The 25,942-nt window shown below is 41.2% G+C and overlaps 1 protein-coding gene across 4 annotated transcripts in view; it reads right to left on the reverse strand.

The window, feature by feature from the left end:
* Positions 1-25,942, reverse strand: part of NYAP2 (neuronal tyrosine-phosphorylated phosphoinositide-3-kinase adaptor 2) — a 138,727-nt gene that overhangs the window by 44,085 nt on the left and 68,700 nt on the right. For all 4 annotated transcript variants that reach the window (XM_065074043.1, XM_065074042.1, XM_005513091.3 and 1 more), the window contains one exon: positions 10,785-11,882. In XM_065074043.1, coding sequence (XP_064930115.1) covers positions 10,785-11,882 — 1,098 coding nt within the window. The remainder of the gene's footprint in view (positions 1-10,784; positions 11,883-25,942) is intronic.

Below are 25,942 nucleotides of genomic sequence, written 5' to 3' on the forward strand. Positions count from 1 at the left end.
CTACCACAATACATTACCAGTAAAATAGAATCCTGAAGTTGTCTCAATGTTGGCACTATCTGAATTTTACCCTCAGTTTTACAAAGCCAGACAGAAGCGTATGGGCTTTTCTGTGCAGCCCCTGCACCAAACCTGCCTGGGTCCGGGTCCCAGGACCTGTTTGCTCTGCAAGTTAACACTCAAGGTTTCTCCTGATTCCAGAATGAAACCCATACATCACTCTGTCTTTCTATGCCTTTTAACAGAGTCAATCATTTTAGACCCACTCCACTTTCTAATTAGAGGTTTCATTTCATGAGTTGGTTTTACCCTTGCTAGCTACGCAACTGTTAAGCCGTGACAGCACAGACTACAGAATCTCAGGAAATAAGTAGAACTGCAGATGGCCTTATACAGCTCCAGCCGATGCCTGTGCTTATAAGACATGCCTATTATTGCTTTCGCAAGTGTGCAGAGCAGCTACTGTGGCTGGCACACATGTCTCTGTATGTGTTACGGCACATGTAAATTAAAGTACACAAACACTGCCCGAGAAGCAAAATAGCTGTATATCCTCCGGAAGAAGGTAATTTTTGAGTTACAAATTTGAGTCACACACACAAATACAGTAATTTCCATCTCCAGCAAAATTAAACCCGCAGCTTCTCTTTTTCAGATGAGTAGTTAGAAGAACAATAGTTCTCCTTACTCATTTTTAAATGACAGATAAAGTGCTAATTGCATGTTACCACTGTTTTAACAAAAAAATAATTATTAGGGATGGATAATTCTGTTCAGAGGAGTAAAAGTAACCTGAGCCATCACATCAAATTGAATGTAAATGAACCTAATTTTTTAATATGCATTATTATCCTGACAATTATTTCTCCAATGTTCCTGTACTTCTCACCTTATCTATACCTAGCATGTTTGTACACCCCTACAGCTTCATGGTTCAATATTTGGATCAATGTTACACGTATAGCCCAAATGCAGCTATTTCTAACTCTTTGATTTCTCTTGTTGCTGATAGACTGCTGGAAGGCCCAGAGAAAACAATGAGAAGCATATCCACCTTTTTGCAGTTAAAAGCATATCCACCATTTCACAATTAATAGTCGAAAACTTTTCCTCAGAAAATTATGGGTAGATTAGATAATACACTGACAAAAATGTGTAGCACATCATGCAGCCATCCACTATTTTTTGTTAGTCTTCATATTACTCATTACATTCTGGATACCTAAGTGCCTTGCTTTGCAGAGTGGTTTTGCAAGGAACAGCAGCGTAAGACAAGGAGAGGACACGTCTTGCCACAATTTATAATGGGATCCCCTGAAGTTTATCTTGTCTCATTCTTTAAGGACCTGTGGATAGAGCCTTTAACAATGGAGTTAAAGAATTAAGCTCACTCTGCCAGGAATCAAATCAGACATGCCAGAAAAAAGAATGTTTTTACACAGATTAGTAAGGTAAAGACATTTTAAGAAATATCAAGAAGAGAACTAGCAGTCAGAAGTATCAGAGGATTTTAGAACTGAAGGAGGAAACCTTGTTCTTTCCTTTATTCCCTCCAAACTTCCCACCACCTCCTCTAAAATTGCATGGCTTCTACAGATAGAGCTGTGTCAAAGTATGTACAGATAAGGCATTTAATTAAACTCCATCTCTTGTAAAGATGCAATGACGGCAGTTCAAGAGATCATTGAACCAAGTTGGCATGCAAAAGACTTTCATTTAACAATGATCTCAAGCAGCTCCTCTGGCTCTGATGTAGATATTTCAGTTTCTGAAAAAAATAAGCAGATTTTTGTTTGCAAAACTATTTTTTTTGCTCACAATAAATTTTGGGGAAACTGTTATGTTCTGCTCTCTTTGAAACTTGCACAGTATTTCACCTTCACAAGCCTCACAGTCCTTGGCTTGGTGGTGGTAGTATGGGCTGGGAGACTTCAATTATTTTTCCTAAACAAAACTGTGATCTCCTTCCCTGTGATTTAGTTTAAGCAAACAGACTTAAGTGCTACCTCTACCTCTATATACTTACCTGTGGAACATGTCATCTGTTCAAAGTGTTTATGAACATTGTGCTTCCATAAATTAAACACAATACACATAGGCCTTCCTTACCAACAGTCTCTAGTTTTACTTTTAGGATTTAACAAGCAAAAATGCGCTTGAATCGTAATGCAAAGAAAAATCTGATTGTTAACTTGGAAAAAATAAAATTCAGGGTCCAGTGCTTGGTTATGAAGACAAGTTCTGAAAGATTTAGCAGCTGCCTTTGAAAATGAGCCCTGAAATGCCAAAGCAAAAGGCAGGAGCACCAGTTGGTCCCACCCTGAAAGTCATCACCTCAGCCAAGTCGACCCACCAAAAGATCCTCGCCAGTCCCCAGCCACTGATTGGATCTATACGCCTGAACTTGCTTTCTCCCTTTTGTAAAGCTAACGTGCACACGTATCTTTTTCACATCTGAACTACAATTCCTGCTTAAAACTTCTAACTCTCCAATTGCTGCAACACATGATACAATTTTAACAAGATACTCTACAAAAGTCCTATAAACCAAAGCTGATGCCAGACATTTCCTACAGCAAGAGGCTCCACGTGATTTTCAAATAAATTATCTCCAACTGACACCAGGTTAGAGATAATCAGGCAATCCCATAATAGCTCTATAGGGTGTAAGTTTAAACACAGTGAGGCAATAAAGCACAGCTCCATATCAGATCCCGAAGCCACAGGGCAGAGGACAGGGATGAGGGCATGGGACTGGGACACCCACCCACACACTGGCACAACCAGGCATGTCCCAGCACAGCCCCAGCCCCGCCAGCCGGGCGGCTCCATCCAGCACAGCTGTGCCAGCTGCCCGAGCAGAGCCCACCCAAACCAAACTGCACCACTCCTTTACATCAACGGAGTTCCCTTCCTACTTTCTTTCCTTTTTTTCCTTAGTTCTTTCATGAGAGAACCCTGATACCCTAAACAGATACCACCTTCCCTAAAAAACACGGTGAGAAATTATAAGAAATTGTATTTAGCAGTTTCAGTGAAGGTAATAGATGCTTATGAAAAATATCACCAGATAAAGCATTTCTTACCATTATTACCAAGCACCCATAAATTGGTTGTAAATTGTCTGGCCCTGTTTGAAACAAAAAGACAATAAAATCTCCGATTCACAGTCCTGCTGTATGACTACACCATTTTGAACGCAAGCTGTTCTAGTCACAAAGGACACATTTATTTTCCTGAAGCCAGAGACACAGATGGTGTAAACTGGAGTAGCTCTCCTAATTTCAAATAAGAAGCAGTGATTTATAAGTGCTGAGGATTTGGCCTAAAGGTCAAGATATTTCTCAGGCTTAGTAAGCTCTGTTTGGGGCGGAGGGAGGGGTGGGTAGGGGTAGAGGAGAAGAGAGGCGAAAAAATAAAATCAATGGCACTTAAAACTCAGAACCTATAATCATTATTCATGTCTTTAAGTGGGGCACGTGTTACTTTGCTTACTTATAATACAGTGAAGTAGGTGCTGGTAACTGCATTTGAGGTTTTCGGGGTTTTTTTGCGCTATTTCTATCAACTTTCAGACAAGTCACATCTTCCTGTATGTTAAACCTAAAGGGAAAATGTCTTTTTCAGTCCTTTACCTGAAACTGTTCTTTTACTTGAAATCTACCAAAAAGAGAATGTCTTTTTTCTCGATTATTTTTCTTTTTTTACTGCTTAACAAGCTTATTTCTTCTTCACAAGAAGAAATGTTGATTAATTTGCTAACCAGAAATTCTACCAAGCAGTTAAGTAAGATAAACAGAAGGAATAAATAAGTCTGTATGCATCAATCATAAACAGCAGCTGTTTCCAGAAAAACCCGAGCAATTATTTATGAAATTATGTCTTCTTCAGTGCTTCTGTATACCGTCACAGTCCCAGGAGGACCTGATTTTCTGATGAGCCTAAATTGCTGAATTAGAAGAGGAGACAATGTCATGGTACCAATTAGTAAAACCATTGCATATAATCTCAAAATGCATGTTTTCTGTTTTAAAAACTGCATCTAACAAAGACATTCCTTCATCTTAAAAATGGAGGGGACATCCCACCCATTAGCAACTTCAATGACTAAATGCCCTTAAAACAGACACACTCACATTTGTGTGAAAGCAGCAAGACAGCAAATGCCATAGCATGCATTTCAATCAAGGAACGGGTACCTACTGATTAATCCCTTTAGAACAAGTTCTCAAACCTGCCATTATCCTTGGTGCAGAGGAAGAATAGCATTACTGGCACGCAGAGCAAAGGGGCAGCAATGGCACAGCCAGGGCAGGGGGTTGGCACCCAGGAACGTGTCACTGCCACAGAGCTGCCGTGCATCCTGTCACACATTCCTTCTTTGCACCTTTGCTTCTCAGCTCACTCTCTCTCGTGTAGAGTAAACCTAGGCAAAATACTGGTTTCCTGCCTTTTGCATGCTTAGCTGACTGACCTTGATGTCACAACATGATTTTTCTTTCCATTTATTTCCTCTGATTGTTAATTGGGGAATACAGGTCAGCTTCAACAAGGAAGATGCTCCAGCTGGCCAGGCTAGCTGAGCTGGATCAAAATGTTCAGTCCAGTGCCCCCCTCTTTTTGCTAGAGGATCTAAGGATTACTGGTGAAGGACAACAGCAGGAATGGCTGAAGCAGCACTCAAGATCACTCAGCTGCTAAATCTGGTCACCCCCATGTTTACACTTCAGTCATTCTCAGTTCTGTCTCACAACATCCCACGCTCACCCCAGTAGGCACATCCCTTAGTGAAAGGCAGAGTTTAAGAGACCTGGCACCAGCAGAGCAGACAGCTCGTGACCTTTGTGCATGCAGGTGTACACAGCTCTTGCCCTGAACATGCACTCACAAGTGAGCACTTGAAGAAAGTACTTCTGATGCTGCAGCTCCTTAGCTTGCTGCTGTCTTGACAGATAGTAATTGATGGGTAAGGCTTTTTCAGGCTCCAGCTAAATGCAATTAATTGTGGTAAGACCATATCCTTCCAGTTGCGAACGAGTGTCATTCTCTTCAAAGCTGATGTTCTCTTACCCTCTATTCCTTTTCCTCTGGCACTTCCCCCTGCTCCCTTCTCTAAGTCTTTTATTTCAGATCTGCTTTCAGATTCTACTTTCTACTGTCAAACGAGACATGACTGCTGTGATCACCTCGTCTCATCTCATACATATCATGGGTCATCAGACTAGAAAAGCTAACTTCTAGTGAAACATCTGCTTCACCTGTGACAGAGAAGCCAATACACCCCTCTGGCTCAAAGGTTGAGGAGTAACTTCAGTTATGCAACATTATTTCTGTAAAGCTGTAGCTATCTCTTTAGACTGAACATAGCATTTGTACTGCATGCAATCAATTGCTACAAGGCAGAAAAGGTCTGGAGAATTAGGCTGACATCTCTTTATATAAAACTACAAAAATATATTAAACTAGAGGTTAGAAATGATGTAGGCTTCCAAATTTCAGTTTCTGATATTGACTCTCAGTTATGCAGTAGTTGAGCAGTTGTATGTAGTGGAGCAGCTATAATATTTTTTTTTATGGCCAGCCTAATCTTGTGGGCAAGCTCTTCCTCTTCGGAATACCAGAGGCTGAGCAGGTATCTGGGTGAGAAGGTATGCAGAGGTCGATGGCATACCAAGTCCACTCTCCTCAGGCCAGCATTTTTCATCCTAAGTCCATTAGAAACACATAAGCTGAAATCCTGCTGTCTGCCTGCATCCCTCATCCTGTGTTTAATGCACAGAGGTGGGGGTCAAACAACCAAACTGACCCACGTGGGGTGAATTTTCACTTAACTCATTCCCCAAACTCTCTTTTCCAACATATTGTTCCATCTAACAGGGAAATCCAAGCTGCTTTCTAGCCCCCTGGAAAACATCAGTATTGAAAACAAAACAAAACAAAAAGGTAAAAATTTCCACTCTAACTCCACAATTTCTTCAAGGAAGGGTCTCACCTGCCTGAAATCAGCATGAGCTGCTTTTTAACAAGTTGAGCCACATCTGCACCCCTCCCCACACTATTTGACAGCTTATAATAAAATGTTTTACATTCCTAATGCAGTGAGTACCAGCCAGGAACAGGAAATGTTAATAATTATCCTAATTTTCAAGCACTTTAACTGAATTTTCAAAGTAGCACGTTCACAAATTTCCTCCCTATTGGTAACTAGAAGCTGACAAGTGAAACTCTCTGTAGGCAAAAGCCAAAGCAGCTGCAAAGCCCTGCAGAGCAGCTAAAGAAAAGAGCAACGAGCTGCTGTGCATCGCATGTCCCGATCTCACACCTTGTGCCCAATGAGGGCACACAGCAGAGGTAACTATTCTGTTCTGCAGTTCATTAGGATGAATATTTACAAAACTCGCTCAAAACAGGCACAAAGTTCCCAGAAAATTATGAGCAGTAACAAATGGAAAAAAATAATACACAAACAGAACTAACATTCTGTGATTCTGTGAAAGGGCCGGTCCTGGCAAGGGTTTATAGGACCATTCCACCCAGAAAATATGTCCTGCCTTAGAGTGAGCAGTGAGTCCAGACGCAGCCCAGCAGCTCCTCTGTTTTGCTTTTCAGGATGTGGGTATGCCTATAGGCACATGACTTTAGCTCTATATTTTCATGGAGTACAGCATGTTTCTATGGTGCAGAAAAGACAGAGGCAGCAAATACAGCTCTAGAAAATCTGAAGACCATTCCCTCCCTCTTTCCCTCCATAATTCCCTCTTTCCTGAAGGACACAGGTAACACAGACACTCAGTGCATATGCTAAAAGCAAAAGAGATGTGTCATTTCACACAGCTGGACTGAGCAGTCCACACGTTCCAGCTGTACTAGAAAAAGGACACACTGCAGTAGCCCAAGGACACCAGGCAGTGTCGAGACCCTTTAAATAGTTTCCTCTAACCTCTGACAACTGATATTGTATTTCACAGGGGTCTGCCAGCTGTTAGGGCATGCTACCATGTTATCCCACAGAAAAGTAGGAAGGGCTAAAGAACAGTCAACGACAATTAATGTCTATCTTTTCCGCTCTTTCATATTTTTCATGCTCTACATCTTTCTCCAGTTTTATGTAGGGGATCTATCTTTCTGCCTTCTTTTTGTGATCATCTTCCACCAATTTTTTCATTTCTGATTTGGCCTCACAACTTATTTTTCTTTGTTCTTTCTCCCCACCTTCTTAATTGTACTGTAATGCGTATTTAAGATGCTAACAGCACACGAGAGGATTTTTAGAAGAACACAGCACAATAAGTGAGTTGCTTAAAAAATCCAGATACGCACATCACAGCTGCAGCTGGTGGCTGCTGAGTGCATTCAGCAACATGTCTGGGGCTCCAACGGAAGCTCATATCCTCAGAAAATGTGGCCCTGAGGTGACAGTCTCCTTAGGACCACTGATTTATCCCAATTTCCCACTAATGTGATTCCAGTGAATTCTAGCGGAATAAAATAGAAGGGGATAAAAAAAAAAAAGGAAAATTACAGAAAAGTATAGCAAATAATACAGAAAGGCTATGAGGGCAGCTTTGCTTGTATATTAAAGCTGTTGACTGGAAATAAGGTTTGTGCAGTCCCCCTCCCTCAAAAAGACACCCACTCAAAAATGCCACAAATTAAAAGCCAGCAGTTTGGACTCAGATGCTAAATTTCCACAAAGACAGTTGCAATAATAACAATAAAGATGAGAGAGAATTTTCTCTGTAACTGCTGCAATATTTTGCAAATACACTCAGCTGAATACAAAATTTAGTATTGTGCTATTGTTTTTTGGCTAGCATATGGCAGTGAGAGCTTCAAACAAGCCACAGAGGGCTGAGTCTTGGAGGATTCAAGGAGAAAGTTGCTTGAGAAATGCTCAGAATAATTTTATATTTTAGAAGCAAATACTATTAGTTTCCTAGCACGATTTCATAAGACTCGTATAATTTCATTTTTTTGTGTGTGTGTTTATTACCCTCTAGATTCTGGAAATCTTTCTGTATGCTGAGAGCAAATTACCCTAAAGTCATAACCATAAAACCATGGTAGTCCCAGTTTGTACTATGCTATGCTTAAAAAAAAATGGCCTAAAAAAAAATAATCCAGAACTGTGTAAGTGCCTTAGGCTTCCAGTGTGATTTGCAGGCACAAGATTTCTTTAACAGATCATATGATTAGCCCAGTCTACACTGTCTATCGCTATGCATAATCACGGCATGTAAACAGGAGTCTGGTCAGACTCTACGTTCAAATCCCACAGTTTAGATTCTTTCATGGAGGATCATTTTAATGTAGAATTGCAAGATATAAAATGTTAGAGCTGTATGTGCTTTCTATAAATCTTAGAGTGTCTTCTACCTCTGTAATATCTGGTTCTTGCTCAGCACAGTAATCCCACAGGATTAAGTCATACTGTAAATACCAGACAAATTACAATCGGATTAGATGGGCAGTCTGTTCATTTACTCAACACAGCTGCACTCCAGAGTCTTTTCACCACTGGTGTCTATTTATAACATGAATGTTTTGTCCTTAAAGTAAATGAACACAGTTTCTATTCCATTTCTCTCTTGTGTTCCCATTCCTGACCAATAAGGAGCACATTTCTGCTTCCTAAGGAGCAAGCAGAATGCTCCTTGAGAGGCCAAGAAGAAAGCTGTTCTTCGTACAAATCTGCAGGGCAAGATTTATTTTAAACTTATCAGTGAAAAGTTCCTTGAAAGGTCTGCATTCAATTTCAGTCAAGTGGAATATAGAGAAAATCTTTCTGGAGGCAGGTATGAGACAGAAGCAGAGATTTGTTGAAATGTCCCAGGACTTGCCACATTCGCTGCAGAAATTTTTACAGGTTCCAAACCTGGTACTTCTGCCTATATCAGTAAGCATAAAACCATCCAGCTTACAAAGTTCACCAGGTAGATTTGGTGTAGCATGGGGTTTACAGGGGATTTCTGTACACTTATGAATAAGAAGCATGTTTAATAATGTCCAATTTTGTCTGCACTTTGCCAACATCTCCCTGCCACTTCACTGCAATTATTCATAAATGTCACATCGCATCCCTCATAATTGTTCCCAGTTACAAGAATCGTCTTTACTTTTATACATAAACTCCCATCCAGCATGCAAATCTGGCATTATTGTATCCTTGTATCCTTATTGTATCCTTACTCTAATCACTTAGTGAAACCCTACTGAATCATGGAGCCAAGACTTTAAGAAAATGGTATTTATGATTGCAGGCCACAAAAATATTGAAGCTAACTTGTATTCTCAGTATCCTGCTAACTTCATTCTCACCTCCACCTTCTGATTTCAGAGTCATTATTCCTGATTTTCACAGACATGAATAAGAACAAAACTGCTGAGGTTGGGGCAGTGGAGTCCATGAATCAGGAGGAATGTTTTGTATGCCAACCCAAGCCACTGCCACCAAGCTTCTCTGTGCTTACATGCAGCTTACTCAGCTGCAGAGGTGCGAGGCAGGCAGCCTCTGCCCATGCAAACCCAGAGGGGCTGTTTTTGTGAGCCCCCCGAGTGCGACGCAAAGCCATGTGGTTGTGCTACAATGAGTAATGTAACAGAGAGACACAAACACAACCAGCAAGGCAGTGCAGAATTCACTCCTTTAGTGATATGGTAGCCTGGAAGCCAGAACACCTTCCTTTATCACGTGTAAATCAGTGTAGTTTATCACATCTATGTAATATATTACAGCTGCCAAATAGGTATAATATAGCACTTAGACAAACACAAGATCAGCTGCTCTCCAGAGAGCTTTTTCCATTAGGCAGGTGTCAAGATTTCAAAGTCATAAACTGATTTTACTGAAGTTGGAGGAGAAAGCATACTGAGCCCACTTCGCACTCTGACTGAGGTGTTATGGCCGCCTTCCACTGCAAGACAATGCCTCTGGCACCACCGAATGGGAACATTTTTGTAACAGAAATACTGGTGCCAGGTTCTGCTTCCAATCACACCTGTGACTCCTGCTGATTTCATTAGGAGTTTCCATATTTCACTAGTTCAGAAATAGGTGTATGTTGCATAAACCTGAATACATATGGGATGATTTTATGATACAGCAAATGAGAAGTCAATATTGGCTTAAGGTTTTCCTGTACAACTTCCTCCTGTGCTTTTCTCTGTGTGTGAATAATACGTTATAGGTCATGTTGGTTTTCAGATCGATTCACAGTGTGGCCTCCCAAGCAGGCACACCACCACAAATGAGAGAGAAACTCTGTAGCACAGCACAGAAGGAGGCAGCTGGAAGGAGAGGAATCATCTAAGCTGGTACCTCTGGTTCTCATCATACACACCATGATCACTGGCCAAGTTCATGGCGATCAATGGATCTTTGCCAAAAACAACTACTGTTGGGCTATTTTGTTACAAGCTGCTTGGACAATTACCGTGTCTCAGCATCCAGCAAGAAAGGAAGGATGTGACATGGTGGGAAAATCCCAACTCACATTGGACCCTTACAAATGTGGAAAAGTTAATGAAAACTGGCTACTTTTGCAAGACCAAACCATGAATTGTACTTTCGTAGTGCAGTATGCATACTTAAGCATCTTAAATATAACAATATGAAGACTAAAGAAATTTTAACAATAATAGGTTTTCTTCTCATTACAAGAAATCTATATAAGGAATTCAGACTTCTGAGATATTTGATTTTTGCAAGTGTTTGATTTAGTAAAATATACTGAAAGATATTATTATACAAGGAAGAACGAGGGAAAACTACATCAAGAACTTACTTTCCGCAGGTTCCTTAGATCTTCTGCCACTGGAGGACTTCCTCAGGAGGCTTCGTCCTGAGGTGAAGAGGCTGGTTAGTTCCTCCAGAGGACTGGTGGGTGTTCGAGAACGGGAACCACTCTGAGATGACGACCCATAGGTACTGACCGAGGCATTTACCATCTTTCCTCCTTCTTGCAATGTGTTTCTGGCTGTAGTATGAGGCACTGATGGAGAGCTTCTTGAGAGACTTCCTGAATGTACAGAGTCATAAGGTGGAGGTCTTTTGAGGCTTAAGGGGGTAAGAGACCTACCCATACTGACAGGAGAAGGTGAGGCAGAGTGACTTTTAGGATAACCATGTGGAGATTGTGTTCTGTATAAGGTAGAAGGATGAGGAGGTGAGGAGGTATGCCCAGTGGCGCTAGTTCCATGAGATACTGTCTGGTCTTTCTCCAGTTTTTGATGGCCTGGTGTATGAGGTGGCAGTGAAGATGGAGAAGCTCCAGCTTGTTGTTTGATGTAAGACACATTTTCTAAAACAGGAAGCTTTGTCACCTCTAGTGGAGTTAGAGGAGACTCGTCAGAATTTGGGGAACACTGCACTGGTGCTGGTGGGAACACCAGCAGTGGAGGTCTGTGAGAAAGCAGATTTGGAAATGGTGGGGGTATATCACAAAGCAAGCCCTTGGGAGTAGATGGCACTGAAGACTTGGTGAAATCCAGGTCAGGCACTGTGGGAGTAACACACTGAGAAGAACAAGTGTGATGGTCATATTCACATTGACATTTTGAATCTTGACCTACATCATCAAATATAGGGTATTTCATCTCCTCATAGACTGCTTCGCTTTGGTCATCCTCATCTTTTTTGAAGTCTCTGAGAATATTCCCAACCATTTCAATATAAACAGGCTCTTCTTCTTCTGTATCTGGGGCAGGACTGCTGACCTGCGACAAAGAGGCATCCCTAGTGAGCGTTGTCTTCATAGGGCCATGCTTTTTGATATAAGTTTCATCAAAAGAGGTGCTTAGCTGAGTGTTTGGATTTCGTTTCGGCTTCGGAGGTGGAATCTTCTTTGTGTATTCATCACTGTGAGGTCTTGGTTTGGCTGACACTGAAAGCAGAATCAAATATAAATTCATGAGAAGAACGTGACACACTTTGTCAACCATAGAATCTTTGTTACATTGTCGTGATTCTGGAAAGGATTTCCTATGACTAGGCAGTTGCTGGTTTTCTCTGGTATTGCATCAATAGAACACTACAAAACTAACATCCTATTCAAAACACTCCTAATCTTCCCCCAGAATGCTCTGACATTCCACCATTAACCAGTGAGCAGTCCCCTTCCTCCAAGACATCTGTTCTCTCCCAAACTCTTTGGATAGGGGAATTTCCATTTGTAAATGTCATGGGATTTTGAAGACCCGGTGAGTTGTCAAAGACATAAAACTAAGTATCCAAATGAATTCCTTATGGCTGCAAGAAAACTGTTAAGATCCTGGACATTCATACTGGAATGACTGGGATGTAACTTTGCAGCAACACAGTGATGAATCATGACCTTTTTATTTATAGTAACTTCTTGCATAAAGCACAACACTCTTCTCAGCACTGAGAAAGAAAACACATACCAATACTGTAAAATTTGCTGTTGGGATAATCCTAATCATTTATCTGGACTCTACCCTACGAGTTAATGAGACTTCAGTGAAATCAAGCGGGAACAAAGTACCTCACAGATTCAGATCCTTCCCAAACATGTTACTTCTAGAAATGGTAGACCATTTAATCTTTGAAATTACAGATCAAAACATTATGGTGAAATTCATTTGAAATAAGAGGTCAAAGGTTTATTAAAAACTTTTCTTTATGAATTAAACAATAAATAAAAAAAAGTGGAAATTGCATTTTGTTCACTTTACATAAATAGTTAATAAAATATCTCATTAAATGTTAGGGTTAATAAAATGCCTCATTCAATGTTTGGATGAAGTCAGTTTTTATCCTAAGTGGACTTCACTAATTCAGAAGCAAAATTTACCACATATACTAAAACTAAATTAGATTCCTATAGGGTAAATAGTTCCTGCATTAAAAGCCTTGATACCTCACTGTACGTTTCCCAATTAAAAAAAAAAATCCTAACCTGCAGGCCAGTTTAGAACAGCAGTTGTCCTGTCTTACCAGCCTTTGCTGTTTGCTACTCATGGCGACGGATCTGCCACTGTAAACTCGGTGCTCTGAGAAATTTCCAGACACCTTCTGCTGACCCATCACAGAACAGCCAGCAAATTTCTAATATGAAACCAAGCATGCGGTGCTCACAGAGTTAAAATCCCTCTGTCAGAACCAGCCTCAGTTGTATTACTAAAGCCAGCAGTGAGGCACTGTTCTGCCAGCGGAGAGACAGTGTCCTGCCAGCCTGTGAGGATGTTGGTGCTACAGCATCTTAGTGATGGGATCTGCTCAGGGTCAGAGGAGGATTCACATTGGTGGTATCACCTTGTCACACTTCTGCTTTCATCTGCTAAATAACCGCTCCAACTATTACAAAGCACAGCGATAAAGGCAGATGGTAAACAAAATTCTGGTTTTGTTTAGGAATAAGGAGCTATGAATGTATGCATGTGCGCATATATGAAGACACCGGTCTTCATCGACAGCATTTTACAGAATCGCAGCATTTATTTAAGCTTAACGTATAATGAAGGTAGACAAAGCAAAAAGAAAGATAAACCCTGCCAGAATTAAAACAAAAAAGAAAAAACACAAAAAAACTATATTATGCTTTCATGATAATTCCAATTAATGTGTTCCACTTTGCAGCAGGCTAGGGACATGCAAAACCTGCCACAGATTATGGTATTTAGTAGCTTGATAGACTTTCACTTTGTGGATATATCCTAATGCACATTTGTCTTTTTAATTAACCCAAATTAATTTTCTTGAATGTATTAGGATAGACTTTGGGAATGAGATGTAGGCTACCAGAATCACTTGGGCTTTGCAGAAAATATTACTCTTGATGTGTTTGACAATACTAGCAGATTTTTTTGCCATGCTTCCAGTTAAATGATAATTTTTCTTCTGTTTAGTCTGTTATTTGTATTATTACATTCATATACATTCTACTGACATAAATCTGATCTCAATCCTCTCCCCACACCTCTGTTAATCTGATTTACAACCCTGGCAAAAGCAATCTTGTTCAGATTGGTGTCATTAAAATGAAGAGACAGTCAATGAGACCGGCACAAGCTGCCTGATCATTTCTGAAAATCTTGCCCAGGGCTCGAACTCTACTTTAGACTGGCTAAAGGATTACAGACTTTGCTGCCTTTGAAAATTGTGTATTTTCTACACAGAGGCTTCTTGCAATCTTCAGTTCCCTGTGCATCATGCTACCAGCCATAATTTATACCAGAGATACAAATGCTTCCTGCTCCTGTGCCTTCCTCACAGCCTCATTCCCTCTCCTGTCTTCTGTGTCTCCTGTGCCGCGGGTGTCACCCTGAGAACATGCTCTGCCTCACAGCCGTAACCCCATTCTTCCTTCTCTTTATCTGGAGAGATGTTAATGATGGACAAAGTAATCAAAAGATGCTCTTGTGCTGAAGCACATTCAAGGCTAGTGTTAACTGCTATCTTTACCTAAAAATAGCTAGAAGTGGTTATGAGTACTGTGTTCTCAAACAAATCGCTAGAAATAGCATATTTTACCTCTTCCCTTCTTCCATTTCCACAGTTTTTGTCCAACTGATAAGGTTCTGCCACATGGTCTAGGCCTGTCCTTAGGTGTTGGTGTTTGCATATACAACACTCACAAGTTATTACATTACAGAAAAGGAAATAAGAAATGTCATGGAAAAATGATTGACATTCTGCCATCTAGTCTTGTGTTTTTGCATGGGTTGAAATTAAGTACTGCAGTGACACATACAGCATTCTCATCTGCCATTGCATGATATGTAGCGTTAGCCTAAAAGATCTTGGTGACATTATCAACAAAAAGGTCAAATGACCCAGTGTTGCTGTATAATACACACAGTAAAACGTGACAAAGTGAAAGATTTACTTTCCATTTTCTACTAAAAGCATGTTTTCATCTGCCACAGCTTATTTTGTATAAGCATCAGGTTCTGGTATGTTACTGGGATCTTTTTCCCTCCTTGACAAATTGGACTTTTCAAGCTAAAATTTAAAACTAAACACTTTGAATATTTTTAAAACTTTAGAAAGTTTATACCCTTTCAGCCCAGAATAACATAAAAAAACCCACCAACCAACCAACCAACCCCACAACAGAAAACAAACCAAAACAAAACCAAAAATTCCGCAACCAAACAGAGCTGTGCAAAGCTAATGAAAGAAGCAGGGAGTAGCTGTACGGTTCCTGTGTTACCAACATTTGGCAGGCATAAACGTGCATGAATGAAAAAGGCCTGGCAATATCCCATAGCCAATGAAAGGAGATTATTTGGCAATCTCTAGAGAGGAACAGGCAAGATTACTTTAAGTACTTGACATTTATCAGGCAGAAAAAGCATTCAGTGCCTGCTGGGAACATAAACTCCTATGAAAAGCAAACCATGCTGATATATTGGGGATACACATACTGCCCTGTTGTCTGCTCTAAACATGGAGTAATTAAATGCTTTTCAACACGGATTACTACATCCTTGGTGCAACTGTCGCCAGTAACTTGCCTTGAGACTGCCACTCGTACTTCAGCGCACACAGGGCCTGATCCAAAGCTAAATGGAAGAAACGAAAGTGAGGACTGTTTCTCCCCCTGCCAGCTGCATGTTCCCTTAACCAGTCACGCCAAATGGCACCACAAAGCTCTTGTGTGTCCTACTTCAGAGACACTCAAATGCGAGAGATCACCAGGTCAGCGAGGAGTTTGTGCATCCGTGGTTCTGTGCCCTCACCGGAGCTGCCCTGGCTGTGGGAGCTCGAGGTGTGATGCTAATGGCTGCTTTTTTTTGCATCAGGACTGCCCAAACTATCACAGTTGTTAAACTGGAGACACGATGATCCTTGCAAACAAAACCAAACTTTGCCGAGTATACACTGCTGGGCAGGAACCCTTCCTGTTTAATAGTATCCTACATCTAGGAATTATCTAGCTCTAATAAACTGCAAGTGAAACAAAACATGCAGGCTGTAATAACTTCATTTCTCATCTAGAAGCAGAAGCACAGTGCTTAAAATAGCCTTACGGAAGCCCTACTGAATAAGCAGAATATGACATTTTTGAAATGAGATATTTGTAGTGCAAAGGTTATGCATAGCTTTCAGACATGCCCAGATAATCTGCCTTTCATAGTTAATTTTGGAAATACAGAATGCTTCTTGTCATCTTATCCTTTTGAAGTATTTTTTTACTCTTGAAGGAGAAACTGAAATATGAAAATGTGTTATCACATTGTTTTTTATTTGCTCACTGTATAAGGAATGAGTGAAAACATCTAAAAACTAAAATGAATTTTGTCATTTCTATTGTCCTTTGGGTGTTTACCAGCTTTTGCAGTTGAGACCAAGCTGATTCATTATGCTGTTCACCGTAACAAACAGAAGAAAAATACATGTAACAGGAAACTTCCTCCCTTTCAATTTCTACAAAGGGCTATAGCATTCTATTTCTTTTTAAATGAAGGAATTATTTGAAGCCTAAACATTTTTAAAATTCTTAAAAATATTACTTTAAATGCAGAATAAATTAATCTTGCTGTATTTTGAGGAGTACCTCTATCAAAAAGAGCCTCTGGGAGTGAAAGGACATAGAATTTCTTTAACTAAACCCTGAATTTCCTGGATGCTGAATTAAAGATACACAGATTTAGATTTACATCACATAATTCAACAGAGAAAATCCAGCTCTAGGGTAGCACAAAACCTATATATGTGTGTGTGTGAGTTCAAGACTATGAGTAAACCCGCTGGCTTTAATGAAATGAACTGCTTGTTCAAAGCTGTACATGATCTTAAGTGCATTTGTGCACCAGTGCTTATATTGGGTTGGATTTCATTATCCCTGTAGATGAAGTTTGAATATTCTTAGTGAAACTGAATTTAAAACGGCACAGTCCTCTGAACTGTGCAAAAGATTAGCACTCAGGAGACCTGACTTTAATTCATCTCTTTCTCACAAGACACAGGGCCTTGCCTGTCATTCCACCCCCTTATGCCACTTTTCACTATCTATCTTTTGCCAACTCAGGCTCTAAGGTGTCTTCGGCAAGGTTTTTATTTTAATTTATTTGTTTATATCAATCCTTGCACAGTGGTTCCCATCATTGGAAAGCAACAGTAGAAAACAAAAGCAAATTTAAATGTATTTATTAGAGACATGCAGTGTTGAACATGTATCTTTTCTTCTCCACAACATTCTTGAATACAAATGTTCCTATACTGTGGACAGCCACAAAAAAAATACGCAGAAAGATGCATCTTAGCAAATGGCTATAGGAATGTCATCGCTGGGTTGAAGTAGCATCAGGGAACATATCTCGGTCACGAAAAAAAAACTGGCTTTCAAAATAGCATTGTCCTTATGGACACAAGTCCTTTCCCTACAGGTAACCTTTTCTGTTTCTAGAAGAGGCTAGTAAGGAAAAGCTTTCCAAGCAAGAGATGGTTTCAACACAATGATTTCATGCAGTACATATTCTTTCCCCTTCCTGAATCTTTTGACTCTTACTGGAAATTATTTGGGCATTTAAAGAGGACAAAACTACAGTGAAAATGAAAGGACTAAAAGACAGTGTTGTAAAACAATACTGATGTCTCAAGGCTCTAATTAAGGAGACTTCTTCAAAAGTATTCAGGTCCATTTATTTTGGCTACAACTTATTTCAGCTTTTAAAAGGATTGATTTCTGCCCTAATTCAAAGTGGTCGAAATCTTGTGGCTCCCACAGTGATATTCCAGAATGAAACACCAGTATAACAGAGAGCAGAACTGGGCAGTTAAAGTCAGTCCTGCACTAATCCAACAGTACAACCACTGCAGGTGATGGGCACCATGGCTGAAGACATGCTGCTGCCAGATTGGGCTTAGGGCTGAGTATCTGGGTCGCACAACTGAATTCTCATCCCCAACACCACAGCTCCTTACAAGCTGCACATGCCAGGGGGATTCACAAAATCCAGCCTGTTGAACTGACTGCCCCACGTCAAAGCCTCTGGCCAGCCTGGCAGGGGCTGCAGGGCCTCTGCTCTGCACTGGTAAGATGACCACAGATCCAGAGATGGCAGGACATTTCAAAAGCTTCGATGTATCAGTATCCTTCCCTGAACTGCCACACTCCAGAGCAGGCTGACTTCCAGGCTTTTTCCTCCAGAGCTCTCCACCCCTTTGTGCACCTATCTGACACACTGGGCTTTGCTTATTACCCTTTTCCCCCAGTGAAAAGGTCTCCAAAAGCTTTCAGATAATTACAAAGTGACTAAGTCTCCTCCTGAATACTTAGCCTCATGCTTTCATATATTTTGAACTTCACATCCTAGTTCTTTTAAAGAATGAGTAAGTGATGTCCCTGATTTTCCAGATAACACTGAACAGCCAAAGAAGAAAAGAAAAGAGAATGTGTGAGAAATAATTACAAATTATTTGCAATCAAGCCTTTCTGTACTATTCACTGAAGCTAAAAGTTATTGTCAGTCAGTACAGCCTTGGAAAGGCATAAAATCTGAGATTTCGGATAAGAAAGAAAAGTCAGTTTGAATCATCCTCCTTTTACAAGGAAACCGATGAATGGAGTTCAAACCGAAAAAAAAATAAATCTCACAGTACTCTTTTAGGTTGCAATGGTTTCTGAATATCCGTTTAGAAAAATATCCTTGAACTAATACGCCCTGACAGAAGGGGCCAGGAGCCACAGCTTTCCATGGGCGTAAGTTACAGCAGCTCCAGTGGAAGCAGGCTCTGAGGAGGGAGAGGTGGGAGGATTACTGGGGAAGTGGGAACCTCACACTGCCCACACGCAAAACCAACATTGCTGCTGAAGTGCTGGTTTGTTCTGTTTCAGACAACCTGCAGTCTGTATGCAAAACAGATTTTGCAGCCAGTGCACCAGTAACACTAAAAAATTCTGTAATTGTATAGAATCTGGAGGAATTCTAGATATAGAAAGGCAATTGGCATGGGAATTTATCAATCACAAGCATCATTAGATGAATTACATGAAGAGTGTGTAAATAGAACTACTGAACCATGCTTGCAGAGAAATTAATTTACAAAGTGTATGTGCTTGTTGATGGCTCTAGTGCTCTACTGCAAGAACCCATTCAGAGTCAGAGCACTGACAAGTTAAATGTGGTCACAACAGGGTAGGGAAAAATAGCCACAGATCAGCAATATGAGTAAAGCCCTTGAGTTTTAAAGCAACATTTATGGTATCTTGACTGTCACCTTGGAGATGAGACTTGAACAGCTTTTGCTGTTTTACTGTAAATTAACTGTTATCACTCTATTCTTACAGCTACCCACAAACTGACTGCATTTCACGCTGAGAATGATGGGCGACATCAGCCCCCGCCACCCCACACTCAGCGTCTTGGTTGTGGTGCAGCTATTAGAGCCCAGTTCTCATCTAACCATCATCCTGCGCTGGCTCACCCTCTCCCTCTCTGTAGCTACTCATCTTGCCTTCCCCAAATGTCACGCAGAAGGTGGTGAGGCTCTGCACTTTGTCTGACTGAGTTTCTACAGGCTGTGCTCCGTTGACAGCTGAAAGTGCAGCAGCATTTCTGTTGACCTGCAGAAAGAAAATATCTCTCTTCTTGCTCAGAAAGGGATGCTCTGGGTATACGTGAAAAGCTAAGTCCCACCAACACGTGCCTTAGACACCTACATCACATGAGTTTGGTATGTAGCAGACACCACAGTAAGATACCAGTAAGCCTTTGAAGGCTGAGCTACTTATTCATATATTATCTGCTGCTCAAAGAGCACCGAAGGCCTCTGTGGTATCATTTGGCAATGCTCATGTAAGCAAAGGCATACTCCAGTCCGAATGAGACTCCTGGCTTCACAGGAACAACACTGCTTTAATAATCTATTTGATTACTATTGTAGCTGAGGGAGGTGATGTGTGAAATCACTTGCTGGACTCTCAAGAACTTATTGGAGAAGGTACAGTAGAGAGGCTTCTGACCCAGTACTCATAGAGACACTGAATGAAACAGATCTCTGCAGGAGTTCCTGGCTCTGTGTGATTTCTAAATCCAGTACCTGAACCCAAAGAGTGGACTCTGAAATGATTTACACAGAAAACAACAGAGGAGGAAATCAAGCTAGAGAAAGAGCAAATGCTTAGTGAAACAACAAGTTCAGCTCACCTACTTCATTTATCTAGAAAAACAGTCTATATTTGCTCACTTGATATAATTGTTGCATTGGTTCACAAATATCCTGTCCAGAACACTAGCGGTGCCTATATGAAAATACTTGAATAATTTGCCTGGAGATTTGGGACTCTTCATTTTTTAGATCCACAGTAATGCCTATCTTCTACTTACAGATACAATAAGAAGGTCAGATCCATTATTTGCTTACATAAGTAGCAATCTGTTTGCTGAGCTTCTAAAATAATTGAAGCCCATTAAATTAAGCTGGCAGACCTACCGAGGTGATATTGTGCAGAATACTGACCTCTTAGGGACTCCAACACATAAAGAATTGTGTTTGACTATTGCACAGGCACAGCAGCCGTGCGAATGCTGCTGCGCTTCCTCAGTGTCTCCCACCAGCGACAAGGTACCAACAAATTTCACTAACGAAGTCCAGAAGTTTTGTGGGCTTTGTACAATTCTTTTCCTTGAGGCCACTGTATAAACAGCCTCTTGCTGCTGCTGAGCGACAGGTCCAGCAGGTGCTTCTGCCATGGAGGTGTTTCAAAACAGAGCACAAGGTTGATGGCAGGGGTCAAGTGAGTCACAGGGGCAGAAGCATGGAGAAAGCACACGAGCGCCACTGAACAGGAGTTCATCTAACGGGGCACTCTTGCCTCCACCACAAGGACACAATGTGACCCCGCAGAAGGAATTCCTGCAGGTTGTCACTGAGCATCTTTTGTGTGAATATGATGGTAGCTGAAGTGAACAAAGCATTGCCAGAGCAGCTCACGGGCAGACAGCAATGCCTGGAGATGTAACACCTCTGTGGTCAGAGGCTGAGCGTTACTGAAATGCTCAGTGTAATTGGCTTTGGGAAAAGAGCCTCACAGCTTTTCATTTTACCTTCATCTTCATAGAGGTGACTCCTCTCTCCTCCTCAACACTAAATACAGTGTTGACAAAATTACACATAAGCCATACGTTATCAGCTGCCTCCCACTTGGAGCTTCTCTGTGTGCTTGGCATCTATTGTTCCATCCTGCACTGATTTGCAGAAGGGTCTAGTGAAACTAGTCAAGTCTGTAACAGTGTTGATCTATACAGGTCTTGCAGCCAGGCCTCATCACCCTAATTCACCTGATATGGCTGCAGTGTACAGTACCATTTTGACAGTGTTGTATGCAGTTCCAGACAAGCTTCGGGAGAGCCCTCTCCTGTTTCAAATGCCACCTGAGAAACAAGATAGAGAATGAAAAGACAAGGATGGAGCACAAAAAGGAACAGGGGAATTGCTGCCAAAAGCTGTTCCTATCTCACCCATGACTGCAGAACCTGTTCAGTTAAACTCACAGGCAGAACTAGCGGAAACAAGAAAGAGCCTTGATTATTTTCCTGCAAAAAATTAAAAAAAGACCAAGCAGCAGAAGACAGAGATGGAACAATGAGGAGAAATGGAGCTCTCTAGCAAAAATGTTTGGAAAGCTGAGGTAAATGTAAGGCAATTAAAGCAAGAGCAGCATCACAGGCTGAAAAATCTTAGTCAATATCTAAGAGAAGAAGCAGGCATCAACTATCAGAGTATGACTGGACAGAGAGACCCAAAATCATAATTTGCTCCCAAAAGCTCTTTACATGAATAAACTGTGTTATTATTTCCCCTTGTCTCTCCCAAACTGTGTATGCAGTGAGACACACACAGCACTCCCCTCCTCTTCCCACTTTTCTCCTTCCATTCTGTTTTCCCCTTCTCATTCCTCATTTATTTATAATTTGGACACATCCAACCTTACGGCACAGCCCCTGAGCCAGCCCTAATGGTTCAACTAGGGGCAGAATGCAATGGCCTGGGTGTAGGGACAAGCCAACACTGGCTTTGCCAATGAAAAGCTGGTGTCTGATGAAACTGTCATCCCAGTCAGCTTTCTGAGGTAACATATCCTTTCCTTTGCCAAGCAAATGTTCATTGCAAGATATGTTCCTTTTTATCCAATCTTGCAGCTGTTGAAGGTCCCCATGATGACTGAACTAGCATCTACTCCTGCTGTCACTAGGGCAAAGGAACACACTCATGCTTTCAGCAGTTCCAGAACCACAGGAAACCAGAAGCTATTGTCACAACCCAGCATTTACAGCCTTTACATTTTGTTGTTGCTCAGAAGCAAAGCTCTTGGCAGGAATTCATGAATACCACTGAAGCATAGCCTCTGGCATAGGACAGCACAGAACAGCCTAAGCTCCAAGAGGGGTTGTTACCTACCATCTCCTGTGCTGTAAACTGATGGCATTCAGCATTCCACTGAGCTGGACCAAAATTGCAGCCCAGATTTTGACATCGTTATTCATGCAGCATCAGTGATACCAACAGGAGGCTGGGAAAGGGAACTTGAGCAGTTCCTACGCTGAGGACCTGCTTGAAGTTCTCATTTCCGCAGTGTTTGCTGTGAGTTCACAAATGAAACCCTGCCAGATGTGTGGAATTTCACATTAAGCAAGGACAGTCTTTTTCACATATTCTCTTCTCTACTCAAAAGGCCCTTTCTACAGTACTGTTCACAAAAGCACTCACACACGTCCCATTAGCCCAAGTTTTGGCTGTGAGCAGAAATACTCTGATCATAAGCTCATTGCAAACCACCTCACAAAACAAAGCCCTCGTTACTATCTCTATTTTACAAAGGAGGAATCTGGGACACTGAGGGACATGTGAAATGCTCAAGGTCATCTGAGCCAGTGGCAGAGCTGTGAAGATCCCCATTCCTCCACTTACACCACTGGGAGATGGCTGGTATTATTTACAGAAGTCTCCATTTGGCATAACACTTACTCACATGCAAGCATGTATTTGCAGGACTGGGAGCTTACAACAATTAGTCACTGCAGATATTTATCTACAACACTAAAAATTATCTCATCTTAACAGAAAATGAAAAATAAGTTTATTGAGTTTCCATGCTTTTGTTTGCAAAAACTCATACTTAAACAGGCTAGACATAATATCAAGTTTTTGAATCCACACTAGTGTTATAGTTTCAAGTTTGTACTTGGTGCACATTTATGTTTGCTCTCCCCCCGCAACGTTTTAATCAAAGGGTTACTTACCATCTTATTCACCAAATTCCAAGTATTAATAGACTTCCACTGTCACAAGTAAAAATCTAACCCCATTAAAACTTTCCAAATTGAGGAGACTTGTAGTATCACACTAATCTTAAAGCAAGATTTATAGCCAAGCCATCCTTTGGTATTCTACCAAGAGGAAATGGGAGACAGCTCCCTTGGCAGTCATGCATAGAGGGAAAAATGCCAGGAATCTTCTTCATTGCACAAAACACTGTTAGGGCCAGCCACCCAAAGGTGACACTGCTTCCAACACAGAGCTGAGGTTTTCCAGGCATGTTGATGCTCAAAGTGTCCTGTATTTGTAGCATTTGTTTTGCTTTACTGCTAAGCATAGGAGGAGCTAGAATGATTCAATCGGTACACGCAGGCTGGTTGTGAATTTGAAGGCAGAGTATTATTCAGGATTATCTCGGAGAAATAATGAAAACCATGGCAAGTGTTACACCATTGCACTGGAAATGGATATTAAGCTACGCCTCTTGATGATGTCAAGTACCCCATGCTCCAGCATTTTATTTTGCACGTCTAAGCCCCCCTTCACTCTGACCCAACAGCCAGCTGCAAATTGCACTAGGCTTTGAGAAATGTGCTGCTGTTTTGACATATCAGCAGTTCAAAGTTATGGTCACTAAAATTAGCACAAAAAAATTGTGTTTGCTTTTTTTTTCCCATCATGCATCCATGAAAAGCCCAGGCTGGTACATTGTGACCTCCAGGCAAGTTGATGGCATGGCAAAAAGGAATCTGTGCTCTGTTGAGCTGTCACTGTTGTGCACGTTAGCCCAACACAGCACTGTTTGCACATGTACGAACTGAAAAGCATGAAGTGCCAAAAACAGTTGTAGCATGTCAGGCATATGTTGCTTGATGTCATCCAGGATTAAGCCACATGGAAGAGATGAAAGCAGCAAACCATTGCACCAACCAAGACTACTATATTCAAACAGTCATTAAAAAGAAATTACCAGAGGATAGCCATGACAGGATTTCACCTGGAGTCAGACTTAAATGTCTTGGGATGTGACTCTGCTAAGCACTGTGTGTTCTCAGAAAAGCCAACGTGGGTGCCTGCCCCCCCCACCCAGTACCACCCTCTTGGCAGATTATGCTTTGAGAGCTCAGTCATGTTTCCCTCTATAAGGATTTGTCTCATTTGGTTGTTTAAGTGAGAACAGAATTAGGGCACCAGTTAAAATTAAAGTAAGATGAAGAGGTGGAAATCCAGTGTATTTGCAGTGGTATAGAAAGTGCAGCTGTTTTGTGTTTTTTCTTTTCATCCCAAATGAGTTTTGTCAGACCTGTTATTATCATAGACCAGCTCTGAGTGTAAACAGAGACTTCAGGATTTCAGTCTGGTCTCTCAAGCCCTTACCATTTGTCCACAATGTCTTTAACAGACAATGCCAAAGACAGTATGGAAAACAGAAGTGTAGTACAAGTACTCCAAAATGGTTATTTTTGTAGTTTCTCGGGCATTTCATTTTACTTAACAGATTCTGAAGGGCTGTCAAAATGAGGCAAGAGAATTACCTGGATTTCTCCTCCCCTCCTCTCCTGGCCCTGATTTCAGAGCCATTCAGTGATGCAAAATAATGCAAGAATCTAGTGTTTCATAGTATTTCAGCTCACAGGTGGAAATGCTGAGAAGGCCCAGTAATATGGTTCCCTGAGGCATAAACAAAATAAAAAATGAAATACAGTCACAAATATTATGACTTATGTTTTGTTTTGTTTTTTTTGCAATATTTCAGCACTGACACACAGTGACCTGATGATAATTTATGGATTTATTGACACTATAACCTTCCAGTTACCTAGGGGCTGTCTGTCGAGGTTGCAAACTAACCATGCAGTGGACAAGAACACCCACATGACAGCTTTCTTCAGAGGCTCTCTCTTCAGTGTGGTCTTTCTGGTAAATATTATTGATTCAGACACCTCAAAAGTACAGCTGAAGTACTTCCAGGGCTGGGTTTGCTCTAAAAGTGGCCTAGTGACTGTCATACGATATGAAAGCTGTGTTAATACTCTGTCCTAGATCCCAGCTGACTGCATGAATAAGTGGCTCACATTTCCTTGTCTTGTTGGTGTGTCCAAGGTCTACAGTGACCCTATGCATTCAGCAGACCTCAGGGTGGCAGCAGCCTGGAGAACGTTTCCTACTCAGCATGTCTCCATTATAAGCAACACTGCTTTGAGATCCTAGATGGTTTGCTAATTCTGGGGCAGAATGGTGTGAATTCACAAGTGCAGTTTGTGAAACCAGGCTTATAAACTCTCCTGAACCCTGGAGCACGGGGGTAAATGCTGCAGAAAAGCCCATGCACTCAAAAGGAATCACAAGTGTTTAGCAGGGTGTACTAGCCTCAGCTGAGGGCAGGCAGCCACCTCCCAAACTGGCTGCATTTGCAGTCTGGTAAATCAGTACAACACTCCCCGAACTCGCATTATTAAGGCTTTTCCATTATCAAGAACATCACAGCTTCCCTCACCCTTGAGAGCAGAGAGATAGCTGAACTGCAGGGGGGCTGCACATTTGACTTTGTCCCTTTTCACACAGGTGCTGTGTCTCTCAGCAAATGAGCAACATCCTAATGTGAAAAGAGAGATGAGGAATATATAAGGCAACTTCATTAAATTAAAGTGGAAAAAGAAAAAGAGACACTAAGTACACAGGATAGACTAGCACAACACAGCTAAAGTACCAACT

The sequence above is a fragment of the Columba livia genome, chromosome 9 (genome assembly GCF_036013475.1).
Source record: "Columba livia isolate bColLiv1 breed racing homer chromosome 9, bColLiv1.pat.W.v2, whole genome shotgun sequence".
NCBI classification, from domain to species: Eukaryota; Metazoa; Chordata; class Aves; order Columbiformes; family Columbidae; genus Columba; species Columba livia.